Source organism: Cydia strobilella, chromosome 1 (genome assembly GCF_947568885.1).
Source record: "Cydia strobilella chromosome 1, ilCydStro3.1, whole genome shotgun sequence".
Classification (NCBI taxonomy): domain Eukaryota; kingdom Metazoa; phylum Arthropoda; class Insecta; order Lepidoptera; family Tortricidae; genus Cydia; species Cydia strobilella.
In genome coordinates this window covers 8,757,578-8,778,076 of record NC_086041.1, presented here as the reverse complement: position 1 = coordinate 8,778,076, position 20,499 = coordinate 8,757,578, and the positions used below count along the sequence as shown (strand labels likewise).

Here is a 20,499-nt window from a genome sequence, read left to right as displayed (position 1 = left end):
TACAAACGTAGTCCCCATTTTCCTCGGGACATTGACATTATGGGAAATATTTTTGACAAGCAAATCTTGTCAGTAGAAAAAGGCGCGAAAATCAAATTTTCTATTGGAAGATAACCCTTAGCGCGTACCAGTGTTGGCCGAACGTTAATTGCAATTAACCATAACCAGTACAAATTGAACCGTAAAGCGCAACGCACGGTTACAGTTTACGGTTCAATTTGTACTGGTTAATTGTATTAACGTTTCGGCTAACACTGGCGCCTGCATTTTTTTAAATTGCCACCTTTTTCTACTACTTAACTATAGTAATAGGCACAGACCACATAGTAGGTAATTCCTTTATTGATTTATTTATTTTGTTCTGTTCACTAATTCGTGGTTCTGTTATTGTTGTTCCTTGTCATAGTCTCAGTATGGTGTCACTCCTTTCTGCCTACTTCTAAAAAGTCCTAGGTGACGTAGACGTTTTGTGTTGCCCCTCAGAATAATGACCAAATGAAAATTCCGTATGTCTGTGCCATGCCGCCGGGTAATTAAATTAATCAAGTTTGCAAAGAGTGATTTTATTTGTGTCTCAAATAGCTTTGTGAGTTTTGACAGCTGTCATTGCATATAGGCCACCGGTTTTGCCGCCAAATTATCAATCAACTTTCTTTCATTCTTTGTTCAATGTTCAGTCAGTTCACCTACTGGTTACTGGCGGTTTTCGTTATTAGTTGAATTACTTGAATTTATTACACCGTTTCCAAAAAGAGTTCGTTGGTTCGTTCGTTCGTTAATCGTTGCAAGTAAACCTGTCGAGCGTTTTGAGATTTATAGGATTACTAAAAATGCCCGCTGAAACACAACCTATCCTAAAATTCACACGCCTAAGTGAAAATGCTTTCGCTCCTTTACGTGGTTCCGAGAAGGCCGCTGGTTTCGATCTGAAGAGGTACACTTGTTTTAACTTTAATTGGTCTTACATCATTGTTTTATGATTTTTTCGCACGTGACTAACGTCCGGTTTTTAGGGTTCCGTACCCAAAGGGTGTAAAAACGGGACCCTATTACTAAGACTCCTCTGTCCGTCTGTCGTGTCTGTCTGTTACCAGGCTGTATCTCATGAAACGTGATAGCAGACAGTTCAAATTTTCCCAGATGATGTATTTCTGTTGCACTTGTCCGGTTTTATTATTTTTCTTAAAATTTTCCGTTACAGTGCTTATGACTACATAGTTCCTGCTCGCGGCAAAGAAGTAGTGAAAACCGATTTGCAGATTGAACTGCCCTCAGGGTGTTATGGCAGAGTGGCCCCTCGCTCTGGCCTGGCGGTAAAAAACTTCATTGATGTTGGAGGTATGTTATAGTCCGATAGCTCGTTTTTTTTAATTTGGAATTCCTAGCTGACATGTAATGTTAATAAAACAGACATAATTCTAAAGCAGGCTAGGCAGGGTGTCTCAAACTTTAAATTTCACATACCCTCTTAAACTCCCTAGATAACTATGAACCCCTTTCTCAACCAATTTTTTCTATGATAACAGTCATATTTATTTATATGGCATGTGTTATGTATAGACAATGGGGGTAGGTTTTGACATTTGGGTACAAAGTGGGGTAGTTGTGAAAAGTCAGTCTGTCAAGGCGAACCTGACCCATGCCAGTGTCTGGACCCCTAAACTGTGAGTTATATTAGTGGCGACGAGAAAAACTAGGACAATAGTGTGCAATTACAGTGTAAAGTGTGTGATTTGAGTGAAAAACGTATAAAAGTAGGTATCACTGTGCAAAATGGGCATCAAGTTTGGGGAGTTTGATGTGGCGCTTGGCTGCTGGAAAAATTACATAGAGCGGTTTACTTTTTGTCTGCGGCAGGTGATATTGAAGATGATAGTAAAAAGAAAGCTAATTTATTAGCTGTGTGTGGTTCCGACTTGTATGATCTGATTATATCACTGATAGCACCAACTCAAATAAGTGAGGTTACTTTTACAACAATTGTGGGTAAGTTGAACAATCATTTCCACCCGAAGCCAAATGAAATTATCCAGTCTTATAAATTTCATACTAAGTATCAAGAGGAGGGGGAAAAGATTAGGTATTTCATAGCACAATTGAGGAAATTGAGCATCGACTGTAACTTTACAGATTTGGATCGAACGCTGCGGGATCGCTTAGTGTGTGGTATAAGGGACAAAGAAGTACAGAAGAAGTTGTTACAACAGAGTACATTGACATTTGATCAAGCATGTCAGATTGCTTTATCTCATGAGGCGGCAGGGATTGATTCAAGTATTATTGTTCCGGCTTCTTCTGGTCAAGTTTCTGGTGATTTAGAAGTACCAATGGAAGTAAATAAATTGACTAACAAAAGGAATGAAAGGCAGACAGAAAGGATGTCATGTGTGCGTTGTGGTAGACCCCATAGAGGCCCCTGCAGGTTTAGATGGACCAAATGTCATGGCTGTGGCAAGACGGGCCATATCGAGGCGGTTTGTGGTTTGAAGTTAAAAGGAAATAATACACCAAAATCTGATTTTAATGGATTATATGAAGAAATTGCAGTTAATAATATGAGACAAGATAGTGCAGTACCAGCATATATGATGGAAATAATGCTGAATGGAGTTAGAATAGATATGGAAGTAGACTCCGGGTGCGCTTTCAGTCTCATAAGTGAGCAGACCGCTAGGATAGTTTGGCAGGGCTCGCTCCCAGTATTTGATGATATTGGGGTTTCTTTAAAGACATGGACACAGAACAGACTATGTATAATGGGTAAAGTGACAGTTTTGGTTCAGAATAAGAAGATAAAGAAAAACTTATCCTTAGTTGTGGCTAAGGGCAACGGGCCAAGCTTGATCGGTCGGAATTGGTTCCGGGATTTAGGGATACATGTCCAAGGAGTAAATAGTTTAAAGGTTGACAGCGATGAAGTGGCCACAACACTAAATGGAATACAGAAACGCTATGTAGGAGTTTTTCAGGAAGGATTAGGGAAATATACGGGGCCTGTAGTGTGTATTAGGCCAAAAGAAGGAGCAAAGCCAGTATTTTTTAAGAGCAGACCGGTGCCGTTCGCAATAAAAGGCCGAATTTACGAAGAGTTGGATAGGCTAGAAGCCGAAGGCGTTTTGGAGGCGACGTCACATTCCGAATGGGCCACACCTATAGTTCCAGTACTTAAGCAAGATGGCAAGGTACGTCTGTGCGGGGATTATAGGGCGACAGTGAATGCCGTGACGGATACTGACACTTACCCCTTACCTACCCTCAGTGAAGCTTTTGCGGAATTACAAGGGGGAGTTTTATTTACAAAGATAGATTTGGAACGGGCGTACACCCAGGTTATGGTAGATGAGGAGACAGCGAATTTGCTAACTATTAATACCCCTAAGGGGTTATATAAAATGAAGAGATTACCCTTCGGGGTAAAGGCTTGTCCTGGCATATTCCAACGACTCATGTCGACGCTATTGGCTGGTATCCCTGGGGTAGCCGTACTGTTAGACGATATTGTGGTGACTGGCAATGGAGTGCAAGAACACAATAGGAGGCTCGAGGCGGTGCTTCATAAGTTACAGGAAGCGGGATTGCGAGTGAATAAAAACAAATGTAAATTTGCTGCCAGGAGTGTGCAGTTTTTAGGTTTTATGATTGACGAATTTGGTATTCATCCTTGCGAGGAGAAGATTAATGAGATTGAAAAGACGCCTGCACCTCGTAATGTGAAAGAGCTTCAAGCATTCCTGGGGCTGATAAATTTTTATGATAGATTTTTGCCACACAAAGCGTCGATTTCTGAGCCATTGTACAGATTACTTGACAAAGACGCGAAATGGAAATGGGGAAAAGAACATCAAAATTCATTTGAGAAGCTAAGGAAAATGCTTTCCAGTAAAGATACTCTGGTGCATTATGACATAAAAAAGAAACTTATTTTATCTTGTGACGCGTCACAGTACGGACTGGGAGCAGTGTTAGAACACGAGATGGCTGATGGAAGTATCAGACCCGTAATGTTTGCCTCGAGAACCATGAACACACATGAACGTAATTATGCACAAATAGACAAGGAAGCAGCTGCTATAATATTTGGCTTGAAGAAATTTCATCAGTTTATAAGTGGTCGAAGAGTGATTATCAAGACAGATCATAAGCCTTTGTTGGGGATATTCGATTCAAAGAAACCTATACCCAACATTATATCACCTAGGATGTTACGGTGGGCACTCCTACTGAACTCTTACGACTATGAAATACAATATGTCCAGGGGAAAAAAATTGGAAACGCAGATGCCCTCAGTCGATGGCCGGGTCCACCAGGTACGCAAACGCCGGAAGAGGATTTTTTAGGAATTCTACTAATAGAGGAGACACCCATTGAATTGGAGTTTTCTGCCATAGAAGTGGCCAACTTGACAAAAAAGGATAAGTGTCTCAGTAAAATATTATATTGGATACGTAACGGATGGCCTGGGAAGAGTAATGACGAGTACAAGGTTTACTGGCAAAAGCGAGACGAGTTTTCCATGTATAAAGATTGCATTTTATGGGGAAATAGAGTGGTTATACCAGAGAAGATGCGAGGAAAAGTGCTGGAGGAGCTGCATATGAATCACGACGGTATTGTGATCACAAAGGCTATGGCGAGAAGCTATTTTTGGGGCCTGCGATGGATAAGCAAATTGAAGACATGGTGAAGAGCTGTAACGTGTGTGCAGAAAATCGAAATATGCCATCTAAAGTTACCCATCATTGGATAAAGCCAGATAAAGCATGGTCTAGACTACATATGGATTACGCTGGGCCATTTCAAGGAAAGATATTTTTAATTGTAATTGACGCTTATTCTAAGTGGCCAGAGGTCAAGATCGTACCAGATATGAGTAGCTCTACGTTAATAAGAATATTGCGGGATGTTTTTGCAGAACAAGGTCTTCCTGATTTACTTGTAAGTGATAATGGAAGAAGTTTTGTTTCAGAGGAGTTCCGTAAATACTTAGAATCCCAAGGGATCAGACAAGTCCTGTCCGCCCCTTACCACCCTGCGACCAACGGTCAAGCGGAAAGAACGGTGCAGACAGTGAAGGCTAAATTAAGGAAAATAACATCTGGACCATGGGAAGTGAGATTACCAGCGATACTGTATGGTTTACGTACCACACCAAACAGCGTCAATGATAAAACTCCGGCTGAGCTCCTGAACAACAGGCGTTTTAGAACTAAGTTCGATAGGTTAAACCCCCTGTCTTTCAGATGTGTTGATAAGGAAAAAGTAATAGAGAAGAATAGTGAGACAAAGAACAGGGAGTTTAATACTGGACAGTCAGTGTACGTAAAGAACTACTGCGGTGGACCACGCTGGTTGAAAGGGACGGTGGAAAAGCGACTAGGGGTCTGCAGATACTTAGTGAAATGGAACGATAAGATGTTAGTACGACACATCAATCAAATGCTCGGTTGCGGGGGGGAAGGACAACAGAAGGTCCCTGAGGTAACCGATGATGCTACGGATGACGATGACGAGGATACCCGAGTTGCGATACCTTCGCCTCATCGTTGGGCGGATATCATAGGGGTGTCCGGACCCCAGGACATCACGATACACGGAAACCCACAAAATACCGCATCCAGCAGCCACAAACGTGCTAGACAGACCACACCCCCAGACTCACCCGATTATAAGAGAATAGCCCTAGCGGATAGCGATAGCGACAGTGAGTCAGAACTGTCTGAATGTAGAAATGTAGAGACGGAGGAAGAATAGTTGAAGTGTTAAAGTAGTGTAACAGTAGCATAGTGTAGGGTTAGGTAATAGTGTTAGTGAACTTTATAAAATAGTGAACTCTCTTAATGGGGGAGGTATGTTATGTATAGACAATGAGGGTAGGTTTGACATTTGGGTACAAAGTGGGGTAGTTGTGAAAAGTCAGTCTGTCAAGGCGAACTTGACCCATGCCAGTGTCTGGACCCCTAAACTGTGAGTTATATTAGCATGAATGTAATGTGTATTTTGTTAATGTAATATAATGTTGTTAACCCTTAAATGCGTGTTTCTTTTCTTGGTAGAAAATGGTAAAAGTAAATTAAAACATCAATTGTTACTTCTAAATCAAATCAGTATTAAAAGTCACATAGGGTCAATTCTATTTATGGGTCATTCCAGCGAAACCTACCCCACAAGTAAAAAAATTATACCTAAACTTATTTACATTGAAATCAAGATCCAGAGGAAAGTTCATGAATCATACTTTTAGGAGTCAATGAGTTTGATTCGAATTCAATTGCTTTTGCATTTTAATATTTTTTGAACGTGCCTATAGTTAATAGTAGTTTTGATCATGCCATCACAAGGTGTTGTCCCACCAGTCACAAGCTATGATAGGCATTTTTATCAGGGTTCCGTACCCAAAGGGTAAAAACGGGACCCTATTACTAAGACTCCATTGTCCGTCAGTCTGTCTGTCCGTCTGTGTGTCACCAGCACAGACTAGCAGACGGTTCAAATTTTCACAGATTATGTATTTCTGTTGCCGCTATAACAACAAATACTAAAAAGTATGGAACCCTCGCTGGGTGAGTCCGACTCGCACTTGTCTGGTTTTTTTTTTTTACAAATTGCATAAATTATACATGTACCTAATTCAGACAATCTCAGAAACAATATATAAAAAAGTTGTTTAATAAAAGTTGCATAGTTTGTTATAATTTGTATCTCAGTAACCTCGCAGAGGGGCCATTTGATGTCCCACCCGTCACAATTCTAATACCATCTATTTCTAATAATAATAATAACCCGCAGGGCAGCTTGTGGCGAGCTGTTGGGGAGTAACGACCCCACGGACCCGAGTGCTTCCGAGGGTTGGTCAGGGTCTCCGTCTCCAGCGTGTCTTCGTCGGTCAGAGTGGACCCCAAGGGGACCCGTAGGACTCTCAGCTCTGGCTTGCCTTCATTGGCTGTCCAGAGAGGAGTCACTAGAGCTGTATGCTCCAGGGGTGGACTTGAAAGATGCATAAGACACGAGTTGGCACAGTGCCTGTTAACACGAAAGCGGCGCACACCTCGACACCCCTGAGCCGCTCACACCAGTGTTGCTCCTGGTCGTCTTCACGACGGCAGTTTCAGGGGCCCATCTAGTCAGCGGCGAGTCACCGCCTGCCTCGATAACGTGTACATAGACATTGTTATGGCAGGTGTCCGGACCTCTCAGCAATAGCCCAATCTTTTGACCAGCCAAACTTCAACACCATAACGGCACTCTTTTCCACTGTGTTTATAATAGCCCTAGTAGCCCTACGCCTGTTGGGATCGATTTACGGGTATCTATTTGTACCCATGAATGGGTTCTAGCAGGTGTATTACATAACAGCAAACTTCTCCAAAGGGCCTCTACGTGTTGGATCTGTATCCCCACGCACGCCTATCAAATGACCGGGATGTATATACCCCTGAGTTTATATGAGATACGAATAGTAATAATAAGCCCCCAGGGCAGCTTGTGGCGAGCTGAATGGGAAGTGACGTCCCTTGGGTCCCATACCCCCGAGAGTGGGTCAGGCCCCTCCCTCCGGCTTGCCTTCATTGGCCGGCTGGAGTGAACATTGAGCAGGGGCCGCAGGACTCTCACCTCTGGCTTGCCTTTACCGGCCGTCCAGAGTCTGTCAGAGCTATATGCTCGCAGGGTGGAAGTGAAATATGCATCGAGCGGCCGTTTTCGAGGACCCATATAGTCATAGTCATATCATTTATTGCATACATGTGTTTACATTAGGTCTTATTTATATCTTAGGTTACTACATGCACCCGTTAGGGCATAGCAACATAGTTACTTAAATAATTCTTAGTCTAAATTATATTTTAACAGCTATACATTATTCACCAGCTTAAATTATATTGTGAGTTGGCGAGTAATCCATCCATCTGTCCATTTTTTTTCGTGTTAAACAGTCCTACACTAAAGGGGCCCACAGACTATCAGTCCGCCGGACGATTTCGGCCTGTCAGTTAGAACAAAAAATTTACAGTTCCGAACAACTGACAGGCCGATATCGTCCGGCGGACTGATAGTCAGTGGACCCCTTAACCGGGGCTTGTCCTTGGGTGCACTACTATAGTGCATCTGTATGCACACCAACCGTGGATAATCGATCGTCGGTTGGTGTCACATCACCTTTTAGAGTAAATTGTCTTTTTACAAGGGGGACTCTGCGTGTTGGCTTCGGCCCCACGCACGCCTTCCAAATGTCCGGTACCCCATGGTCCCGAGATTATGTAAAGGACGAACATAATAATAATAAAACATTTTATTACTTTTCTCAATGGTGAAGTATAAAATGATTATTTGGGTTTATGATTGTATAATATTTAATACAAATATTGTAGTTATAAGGAAGAAATAAATCAAAGTGTAAGTAAAAAGGCAGTAAAAATGTCCCACCCATCACTTTGGAATGACCCTAACAGAATAAATGTATAGAGACTGAACTCCCGATAACCATGGCTTTCTAAAAGGGTCCATATATTACACTGACACTTATGCCTTCTCCATAAATATACCTACTCCACCCCCAGCATTCAATATTACCCAATATACAATTTCCCACTATTAAAAACAGTTGTGATTGGTCAACCAAAATTTTGATTGAATTATGTTTTAAAATTCTGTATGTCGAATCTGTTGCATGGCATTACCATATTTGTTATAAATTATAATCTGCCCGCTGTAGAATGGACTTGGAGTTGCTCATGGCACAATTCCCGTGGGGTCATTCTTAGGGTTCCGTACCCAAGGGGTAAAAAAGACTCCGCTGTCTGTCTGTCTGTCACCAGGCTGTATCTCATGAACCGTGATAGCTAGACAGTTGAACTTTTCACAGATGATGTATTTCTGTTGCTGCTACAACAAAAAATACTAAAAAGTACGGAACCATCGGTGGGCGAGTCCGACTCGCACTTGTCCGGTTTTTGAGCTTTAATCAGGCTTCTATATTTATTCTAATTTGTTGAAGACAATTACTAAAATATTTTACAATAACCTAAAAAATAATTTGGTATTTACTTACAACAATTTTCAACTAAAATAAAGTGTAACATTTTGGAAATAAAAATTGCAAAAATTTTAGTAATAAATATGAAAAAAAAAAATAGTTTTTATTTGGTTATTTTTTAGCCATATTTTTTTTTTTTTTTTATGTATTCAGGAGATTCCAAAAACCACGCATAATTCTATAAAATCCGGTCCTTTTTCATCACCAAATTCAACAAAAACCTTTATTTAAATCAGATAAAAGTAGTACAAAGGGGAACTTATCCCTAAGAGGGATCTCTTCCAGTTAACCTAAAGAGGTAATTAAAATCTAGACCTAAACTACCCATATATAAATAAATATCTTTATTATATACATAAATAAATGAGCACACACATCTTCTTACCTGTCAGTAGGTTTTGAGAGCCATATTTTTTTTTAGTTTATATTTTAGCGATGCCACTGTTAATATGAGTAACACTTTCCCATAAAAAGCATGCTTTATAATTATTTGTTTATAATAATTAACTGTGGCTTGTGGTATCTAACTAATAACTATATCTATAGAGATGCTTCCACTAAAAACCAAAAGCAAAGTAGCTGTGTATTCTGAATCTTTTGACAAATCAGTGTATTCAACTGTATTCCCATCTCTGCCTGTTGGGGACAAATGGGAATATACTGCCAAATCAGAATTGTATGTGTCTTGGCAACTTATGATATGTGGTGGCAAGACCATAATTGAATGTTCTGTATCAAGTCTTATTTTCCTAAATTTCACTGCTGAACCTTAAAAAGGTAAACTTCACACATCTGCCTCATCTTCCTAGCATTCCCAGAAGGGAAATTAGGCCTTTTATTGGGATTAGGTATGTTTCCTCACAATTTTTTCATTAACATAAAAATGACTGGTATAATGTATATCACATTCTGATTAAAAGTCGCATCCATTACTGCTAGTGCTAAGCTACCAACAGCATAGTACTGTGCTTCAGGTGAAATCTACACTAGTACCATTTATTGTAAAATGGAATTATTACCAAATTAGTGCAATCAATTTTAAGGATCTATTATGGTCTTCATATCAATCATATCCAATATCACAAGTGAAAATTCATTGTTGCTTTTTGTCTTGTTGTAGCTGGGGTGATCGACGAAGACTATAGAGGAAATGTTGGAGTAGTGCTCTTCAATCATTCCGACCAAGATTTTAAGGTGGCTAAAGGTGATCGAATTGCACAGTTGATTTGTGAAAGGATTTACTATCCAGATCTTGTTGAAGTTGGAAGCTTGTCAGAGACAAAGCGAGCTGATGGAGGATTTGGGTCTACAGGAACTCAATAAAATGATAAACAAACTGATCTTTGTGTGATATTTCTTTTTTATGTTTAATATAGTTATGTAAGGCATTACATTACATTTAATTAATAAAATGTTTTATTTAATAATCCTGGAACAATATCACATTTTAATTTGTTCAAAATTATGTAGAACACTTTGGAGTTCAACTTTCTGTGGAGGAGTTATAGCCGATGGAAATGCCGAAACAGGTTCCTTGCTTCTCATCAAGAAAGGCTTCAGAAAACTTTTAATTTTATTGTCACTGTGAACATTAAAATCTGACTCTGCTTTTTGCACTAGTTTTTCTATTAGGTCAACATTGCTGGTTAGTTGAATAATAATGTCACCGACTGTGTGAATTTTCTTAGAGAGTATAGTTATGTCGCTCCGGTATTTACTAATATCCTCCGAAAGAGCAGATCCACACTCGCTGTTCTTCATCTTGATCATGTGTAAGACACTGGTTAATTCTTCAAGGCGTGTCAACATATTGTCTATCACATCCTGAACTGTCTGGAATCCACTTGAAAGATTCAGCTTAAAGTAAGCTGCATAATCTTGCACAACTTCTTCGACCATTTTGCAATAATATTTACACTCCAAAGTCAGGATAACCGTACTCGAAAAAGCTAACAATTTTATCTAACACATCTGTCAAAAGTTTTGACAGTTCTCTAAAAGAAAGCGGAATTAGGTGTAAAACTTTGTTGAACAACTCCATTTTTTTCTATAAAACCATGGCAAAAGTGAGACTTCTTGCTGCGAAATATACACGACTGCTACCTTCATCACATTAAAGTTCTTGTGAAACAACGTATTTTGAAATATAAGAGGGGCTGACCATGACATTATTTTGTGAACTTCTTGATTGTTTTGGTGCCTGGTGCTTAGATTAGTAATATGTCTCAATGTGATGGTATCAATATCAATAATATGCCATATAAAGGTTAACGATTGTTAATTATTTGTTGCGAGGAAAGGAAAACTAGAGATAAACTAGACCTACGGCGCTGTATGTAAAATTGTAACAGACTACCGCACCGCCGAAGAGATAATTATCTCTTTCTCGCTCTCGCCTATGGGTGTGGCGCACCAAAACGAATGATTATGGAACGATCGTTGGCGCTTGTTGAGTCGTCCAGACAGGGCCAACGAAGGCCGGCTAAACCCATTCGTTGGCAAGGTGTTTACGGGGCCTCACGAGCGCTTTTTCAACGCGCGTTTAAAAAGCGTTTGAATGACTACAATTTTCAACATTAGGCTTTGGTCTTTAAATCGAATTTAGCGTGCGGGTAGATTCGCGCGCAAAGGCGCATCAATCAACACCAAGAAAACATTTAAAGGCCCTCCACACTCGTGCGCGAAGCCGCGAACGCGAGTGTGGAGTCTAGTTCGAGTTCGCTAATCAGTGAAATCGACTCCACACTTGCGTTCGCGGCTTCGCGTCGCGTAGTCCTAGAGCTCACTCCAGACTACGCGGCGGCACGAGTGTAGAGGGAGCTTATGGGTTAGTATGGAAGTGCGCACACGTAGTGACGTGACTTCCGGGAGACTTTTTTGTCCGCGGGTTCGGAGACAAGCCCGCGACGCAACTGTCTCCTTCCCTATTGGTCCCTCCACACCCATGCACGAATCACGGCGCGAAGCCGCGAACGCGAGTGTGGATGACCCTATTCGTATTAATGCGAGTGCGCGCACGGGCGACAAATAAGTCGCCGGTCGGCCGAAATTCTCCCGCTTGTCGCGTCGCTACATGCGCGCACTTTCATTTCATACTTACCCATAAGCCCGCGGCGCGAAGCCGCGATTCGCGCATGAGTGTGGAGGCCCCTTGATGTGAGAGACAAAATAAGAGAACGAGTCCACCACCGACACTCGTGGCGCGGCTCGCAGCCATATACTACTCTTTGCTCGCAGCTCGGCTCGTGGCTCGCACGCGAATGTAAACTGGACTTCATGTGTATATTTGTTTCAAAATTATTATCTGTGGTTAAACAAGTGTCAAATGAGATGCAGATGAGTGGTTCTAGTGAATCGCAGGGTTCTAATTTTTGATTTTATGTGTTTAATTCGTACTAATTGAGAATTCATTAAATAATGCTACCGTCTACAGGCTACTTTAAGGGAATCAATTGTCCATTTTATGATAGTGGTTTATGCGAGCGACCTTATTGTCATTTTCGTCATGTTAAAAAAGAATTGCAAGGCACGTCGAATGACGGGATCGAAAGTGGAGCGATTCTGCAGAAACTTGTGTCGGCAGCGGTACAAAAGGTTCTTCAGCAGACTGATACCTCGCCATCTTTGCCACAATCAGGTGTTGTGGAAAGTATAACAGAGCAAAGCAAAGCAGCATCAGTACCTAAGGCTACGTATAATCCAACCCCTATCGCAGAACTGAACAAAATTAATGTAGACCTAGAAACTATCGATGATGTCAATGACCAGAAGAAAAGGCATATCCCAGTCCCCTACACACCAAGAAAACCTGCTAGTTTACCCATTAAAAGATCTTTTGATAGTGACAATACATCTAAGCCATTTGTATTCATACCACCTCCTCTTAAATACACACCAGGTTCTACTGAAAGTATACAATTAGATCAATATACACCTAAGGGCACTGTAGAGTCTACAGAGAAGTATACACCTGGTGTAGAACCTGAATTGCCTGAGTATTCTCCTGTGGAAAATCAGAGTTTAAGTAAATTAAACTACATTCCATCAGATAAAAATGTTACCAAAAAGAAAAATATACTGGAATATAAACCTGCCAAAGTAGCTCCCAAACCAGATGTTCCATCAGTTACCTACCAGCCCACTCCTCGCTCCCTGGCACCATGTTTCTCCAGTGATGAAGATGAGCCAGAAACTAAGAAACCTAAATTAGTTAATGACTTAAAGGGTTTTGATGATTTAGAACCAGAGTTTGATATATTGGATCAAATATTAAATGAAGAAAAACTGAAAGATGATGTTAAAAAGAAATCACTATTGGATGATACAAGTAAGAAAAAATCTTCAAAGGAACATAAAGAAAATAACAATGATGAAGCTTGCAGAAAAAATAAAATATCACCAAGTAAACTTGATTCGAAAAAGTCATCACGGGAGAAAAGGAAGAATGAAAAGGATAAGTCAACTTCTCATGAGAAACATAAACATGACAGTAAGTCAAGTAGTTCAAGTAGAAAATCAAGTCACAAAAGTTCTAACAAAGATAAAGACAAAGAAAAATACAAAGAAGATAAAAACAATAAACAAAAAGATAAGACACACTTTAGTTCCAGAAGAAGTGATAGAAGTTCAAGACATTCAGAAAAACATTCAAAAAGTTCTGATAAAGAATCAAGAAGATCCAGCAGCTCTACACAGCATAAAAGCAGTACTTCTGAAAGAAAAAGTAAAGAACATAAATCTAATAGCAGTTCTAAGATGTCAAAAGAAAAACGAGAAAAATCTGCACAGGACAATAATTCTATCAATGGGTTTTTAGATAATGATAACAATGACATTTCAAATGATAACATTGATATTGATCAAAATGATGAGGAGACATATCTTTCAGAGTCAGATGAAGAAGCAATAGCATTAGAGTGTAAAAAAATATTTGAAGAGTATGAACCTACTAAAAAAACTCAAATTTATGAAGACTTAGAAAATAAAGTGCAAAATGATTGTGAGGAGGAATATGTGCCTACTAAAAAAAGAATATCTCGGACACTGGATAAAAATGTTAAAATAATACCTAAACTTCCTGCAAAACCTGATTTTAAATTAAATGCGGCTCAAGCCATGGCAGAGAGGTTGGCCAAAATTAAAGAATATCATGCTGCAAAAAATAATTTACAGCCATCCAGTAATGAACAAAACATCCCGAAAGTAGATTTTGCTCGGAATAGTTCAAACACAAGCACCAAAATACGCATTGCACATGTACCTTATGCATCAACAATGATGAATGCAAGAAAAGTTTTACCACCCAGTCAAACTGTAGCTAAACAACAGCCTTCAACCAGCTCCACTATAGTTCAAACTGTCAAAAAAGGTGTGCAAAGAGTTGCCCATATGCCTAATGAAAAATTTATCGATAGACCTGGAGTTCTTGAACCACTTGCCTCCAAAATACCTGCTAATATAAGATCTACATATTTGAATATGATGATTGATCAGTGTTTAAATATATATCTCTCTGCAGTAGATGCTTATGCTCGAGCTCAGCATGAAGAGTTAGCCACTAGTAAAAAATGTTCTACTGTGCAAATATACAAGAACTCTGCTGTGCTAACAATTAGTAGGCTCAAAAAAGAATTGCAAGAATGCAAAGGAGTAAAAAAATCAGGGACAGACTGTAATACATTGCAGAAGTTACCACAGGGCATATCAGGGCAGTCTGGTAATGCTGGGTCATGGAGTATAGAAAATAAAAATAAAAAAATTATAGATCTAAAGGAATTCAATGGTGCAAAACTATATAACAATGTAAAAAAATGGGTGCTATCTGAAGAACAATTACAAAGTAATGCCTTTCCTAGGCTTCATCCAAATGGAAAGAAAGGTGCAGCTATAATTTACGCACAAAACAAACAAAAACCACCTGTGGGAAATATAAGAATGTGCTGTAGATGTAAGAAAGAATTCATGATAGATAAAAAAGGTATTGCAGTTGTTAAAGAAGAATGCATTTACCATCCTAATAATAAATATAGAGTCCGTGGTGAGGCTCGATATCAGTGTTGCAGCCAGGATGGAACGGCTGATGGTTGCTGCGTTGCACCCAGCCATGTCTATGAGTACCTTGATTACGACAATCTTAAGGGCTATGTAAGAACACTACCACCTGAAACGACTTCAGATGATTATGGCGTTTATTCATTAGATTGTGAAATGTGTTACACCACACACGGTTTAGATTTAACAAGGGTTACAGTTATTAACTCAGCTTGCAAAGTTGTATATGAAACACTTGTGAAGCCGCTTCATCCAATAATAGATTATAATACAAGATATTCTGGAATAACTGAAGAACATATGGCTGAAGTGAAAACTACTCTACTGGAAGTCCAGGCGACATTGCTTACTATGTTCAATAGTAAAACTATACTTATAGGTCATAGTTTAGAATCAGATTTTAAAGCTTTAAAGCTTATCCATGACACTGTCATTGATACAAGTGTTTTGTTTCCTCATAAAATGGGCCCACCATATAAAAGAGCGCTAAGAAACTTGTCCTCTGAACATTTGAAAAAAATTATTCAGAATTCTGTAGATGGACACGACAGTGCCGAGGATGCCATGGTGTGTATGGAGTTAATACATTATAAATTAAAAGAGGACTTAAAAACAAGATGATGTCAATATCTTGTATACTTTCAAAATATTTATAAACTCATGTATGTATGTGATAAAATGGGGGACATAAGTAGTAAAGTGTTATTAAGAATAAATAGGTGTACACTTTTAATAAAATGTTGATTCATTTATTACAAAAGTGTAAATTGTAAACTACCTATCAATATTTTCCCCAAGAATGTACTTTTTTAGTTTGAAGATAGAATTATCTATAGGTATATTTATCTAGACTAGATAGTAATAATTAATGCAATACTTATACTATTGATTTTGTAATTTGGTCTTTTTATAATAACATATTTATGAATACACCATGTTATTTTATTTTATATTTAATTAACAAATATGGCTATTTGCTATCAGCCTTTCTATCACTCGTGCACATTCGATAGAGAGCCTAGAGAGGCAAATGCACGAATACGAACGAATCAACGAACGGACGAAATGGTTCGCGGCCGTATCGCGAAGCCTGGCCGATACAGACGGATTGCAACCCGACTGCAACGTCGGCGTGCAGTTCCCATACAAGTTGCAGTCCGTTTGTACTGGCACCGGCCGGCGGCCCTAGCATGAGGAGGATTGATCACCCGTTGACCACGAACGCTGTAAAGGGTTCGAAACGTCAGGATGTATTATAAATTCAATATACGCGATATAATCCGTTTTCATAGTTTTATTTCAGGATTGATCAAGTGATTATGGTCATAGAAGGCCCAAAAGTGAACTGCAGAGGGGTCTTCTTATACTGGTCAACCCGTTTACCAAGAATATAGAATTTAAAGTTTGTCAAAGGACTGTCTCATTTCAAACATAGACAGAGAGAATCAGACTTCTATTCAAAATTTGCAACTTCTTACCTGTCAGTTTAAAACATAAATACCTACTTGCGATCAATAACCATGGCCGGCGGGAGCTTAGCTCAGAGGATGCATTAACACCAGTTAATCACACTTACATCACAAAGGCTGTGACTTCAGGCAAACTATGCGTTCCTAGAATTAATAATTACTACGGGGATAGAACCCTTAGGAAAAGAATACCATATTTGCTTAATAGTTTGCCCGAAGCCATAAGATGTGAAAATAAAAAGTCTAAATTTAAATCTATGTTAAAAATACACTACCTCAATATTTTGTAGTAATTACACTACTATAAAATTAAGTTAAGTACATATGTAACTAGAGACTGATGACCCCACAGTCAAACTCATTATTGAGTTTTGCGGGGCTATGATTATTGTATGAATACTCTGTATTTTATTAAATAAATAAATACAATACAATACTATCTTTGTCTTACACTAGTACTAGCACCCAAAAGAAAGGGATGAGTATAATTTTCCTGGTTGTTACTGACTGACAAATTGGTTTGACCAAATATAATTTTGAATCAAGCAGAAACGTCTGCAAACGATTAATTATTCAGATACAATAATTTAATTTATTTATTTGTTATTTTAATTTATTTCTAAGCTTAAATATATAATTTGTGGAGGGCGCTTTACTCTTTGCCGTGCGCGTTGGAGGGTCTGCCATCTTGTGGCCTGAATCGGAAACGTAATTATGTACATTGACCCTTCACGCCAAAGCAAGTGCTGCCATCTACCATTCTCGTACGTTTTCTTGTGCATAATAGGTTCTGCCATCTTGTGGGCTACATCGGAAGCATAAACTATACATTTACGCCTCACGCCAAAAATCTGACGGCTCCTGTGCTGTCCCCTACAGTTCATGCACGCTCCCTTTATGTTTCTTGCAGTCTATGTTTTAATGTAAGTACGTATTAGGACCTTCATTATGGCCAGGACATAAATGCTCAAAAAAAGTTATAGAGGGAAATGCTGGGAACACAATTTTTGGCATCGTAGTTTTGTTTGGACTAGTTAGAAGGTGAACATATCAAAAGTCCCCGGCCGTAACCCTGGTGCCGGTGGGGAGAAGAGGGTTAGAAGGTTCCATTTTGCGGTTTTTTTCGATTATATCTCGGAAACTATGCGTCTGCGCGACATGGCCACTTATACAAAATGAAAAGTGATTTAATGTATTACAAGTTTTATTAAGTCAAGTTTTTCGATATCTTGTATAGTTTTTGAGATATCCGCTCTTGAAGGTTTATTTAGGGCTCTCATTTTTATCTTGATTATCTACATCCTACATCATTGAAGCTGCTGGGCCGGGTTTGGTATCGTTTTCGCATAAATCGGGGGTGCTGAATCCATTTATGGTATCAAGATTGACACCATTCTAAGTAAAAACAAAATTTTAAAAAATCCTCTTTTTTAAATCTCTTCCGATTTCGTTGAAATTTGGTATAGAGATGGTTTGAGTCCCGGGACAGTACATAGGATAGTTTTTATAACCAAAATCATCTTTTCAGGGTGTGAAAATTGGGGTGGAAGATTGTATGGGAAATCAAATTTCACACCTTGCTTGCTTTCCTACTATAATTGTGTCGCTTAACTTCAAACTCGGGTAAATCCATTCGACCCTCCCAGCAAATAAATATCTACCCTATACCTTTTCTCAATTCCAAAATCGCATTGACAGATAGAAATCCATCTGTTCCGAGTTTGAAGTTAAGCGATTCATATAGCTGGTCAAACAAGTTTGTCAGTAGAAAAAGGCGCGAAATTAAAAAAATTCTATGGGACTATAACCCTCGCGCCTACATTTTATATATTTGCCGCTCTTTTCCACTGACGGAAATGGCTTGTCTACTTAGAATATCATTACGTAGCGTCTTACGTAGGCGATCGACGCGCGAACGCGAAGCGACGTGGCTAAATCAATCCTTTGATACCCATAGAAGTGTCCTACGTGACTTACGTGAGCGGTCTCGTTGCGAACGCGACGCGGTGCGAAGCGGCGCGATTTGCACGCGAACGTCACGAGGAGCGAAGCGGCGCGATTTGCACGCGAACGTCACGAACGTCAGGCGGTGCGATGCGGAGCGGAAGAAACAAACCGTCCTTACCTATGTGTGTCCTAGGTGAGCGATGGTGAAGCGGCGCGGAGCAGGCACGATCAATCCATTTGATTTTTTGACGCGAATTCGACGCGGCTAGGCTAGAGGCGTGGCGCATGTAAAATACCGGATTAGATTTGATTAGTAGACTTACATTTGATTTTTAATGGGTTTTACTGTAATTTAATAGGGAAAATAAAATTATTTCTATCCAAAGTTGATTATAGTGCCACCTACGGACCGTCTTGTGAACTACGTACCCTGGCAGGTGCGTAATGTAGTTAAGCTATCGTGGGTTCGATATAGAATAGAAAGTCCCATAGATGGCGTTGTTAACAACGGTTCAACATACGTATCAACGGTTTGTTTCTTCCTCGCCGCGGGGGCCGCCGTGTCGCACCGCTTCGCTTCACGCCGCGCCGCTTCGCTTCGCGTTCGCGAGTCGTTCGCCTACGTAAGACGCAACCGTGGTTGTGCGTGTTGTTATCACTGATTTTGTTTGTGTTTTATCGTGTCGGTTCCCCATCGTATGTTAAAAGGAAAATAACATGTGATACTAACTAAAGTAACTAATATTGATATTTATTTCTCGTTATAGAAGCTGTGGCCGAAATTTCCCGATTTCGCTCAACTTTGGTCACTATTTTGTTTGCAGTAAACCAACACCCAACACCCCTAATCAAATGCAAAGCCAACTGACAAAACTGAAGACCTACGACGGCAGGATCATTTCATCCAAACCTGAGCTCTTGGGACAAGTCGAGAAATTCTATGGACAGTTATACACAACAACCCGAGCACCCGTCATGGATCTAGCTAGAGACCCTAGAGCAGGGCCGGATCTAGGGTAGAGCGAGTGGAGCGGCCGCTCTAGGCGCCGGATGGCAAGGGGGGCACCAAAATGGCAAATGAGAAAAAAAAAGACGCGAGTGTGACGCGGGCCCAAAATACGGTTCGTTTTGCTTTTGGGTTAAAAGCTTCAACAAAGGGCGCCAAAACCCGATTTCGCTCTACCCTGATCAAGGACTCGGGCCGGCACTGCCCTAGAGCTAGACTAACTCGACACTATACTGAAGATATCCCGGACGTCAGCCTGTACGAGATTAGTATGGCTCTCAAACAGCTTAAGAATGGCAAAGCCCCAGGTGATGACGGAATTACGGCCGAACTCCTGAAAGCGGGTGGTAAATCAGTCCTTAAGGCCCCTCAAAACGCCGCAAGCGTGGAACAGAAGTGTGGTGGTGCTCTTCTTCAAAAAAGGTGATAACACCTTGCTGAAGAATTATAGACCCATCTCACTTCTGAGCCATGTTTACAAGCTGTTTTCGAGTCATCACGAACCGTCTCGCACGCAGGTTTGACGACTTCCAGCCTCCCGATCAAGCAGGTTTCCGTAAAGGCTATAGTATCGTGGACCACATACATGCGTTGCGGCAGGTTATACAGAAGACTGAGGAGTATAACCTCCCCCTTTGCCTTGCATTTGTGGACTACGAGAAAGCCTTCGATTCGATCGAGACTTGGGCTGTGCTGCAGTCTCTCCAAAGGTGCCAAATTGACTACCGGTATATCTATCGAAGTGCTGAAGTGTTTGTACGAAAACGCCACCATGTCCGTCCGACTACAGGGCCAGAGCACGAAGCCTATTCCATTTCAGTGGGGAGTCAGACAAGGAGATGTAATCTCCCCAAAGCTGTTCAACGCTGCATTGGAGGATGCCTTCAAGGTTCTGGACTGGAAAGGACGAGGCATCAATGTAAATGGCGTGTACATCACGCACCTTCGGTTTGCCGATGATATCGTAGTCATGGCTGAGACCATGGAGGACCTC

At 40.3% G+C, this 20,499-nt stretch overlaps 2 protein-coding genes across 2 annotated transcripts; both read left to right on the top strand.

Moving 5' to 3' along the window:
- Positions 1-656: 656 nt before the first annotated feature.
- On the top strand, positions 657-10,444 carry LOC134740418 (deoxyuridine 5'-triphosphate nucleotidohydrolase). Its single transcript, XM_063672858.1, has 3 exons — positions 657-934; positions 1,202-1,338; positions 10,153-10,444. Exons 1-3 carry the CDS (start codon positions 831-833, stop codon positions 10,353-10,355), a joined length of 444 nt encoding a protein of 147 aa, XP_063528928.1. The 5' UTR covers positions 657-830; the 3' UTR covers positions 10,356-10,444.
- Positions 10,445-12,366: 1,922 nt separating this feature from the next.
- LOC134740402 (RNA exonuclease 1 homolog) lies at positions 12,367-15,894 on the top strand. Its single transcript, XM_063672857.1, has one exon. It carries the CDS (start codon positions 12,450-12,452, stop codon positions 15,702-15,704), a length of 3,255 nt encoding a protein of 1,084 aa, XP_063528927.1. The 5' UTR covers positions 12,367-12,449; the 3' UTR covers positions 15,705-15,894.
- Positions 15,895-20,499: the final 4,605 nt, after the last annotated feature.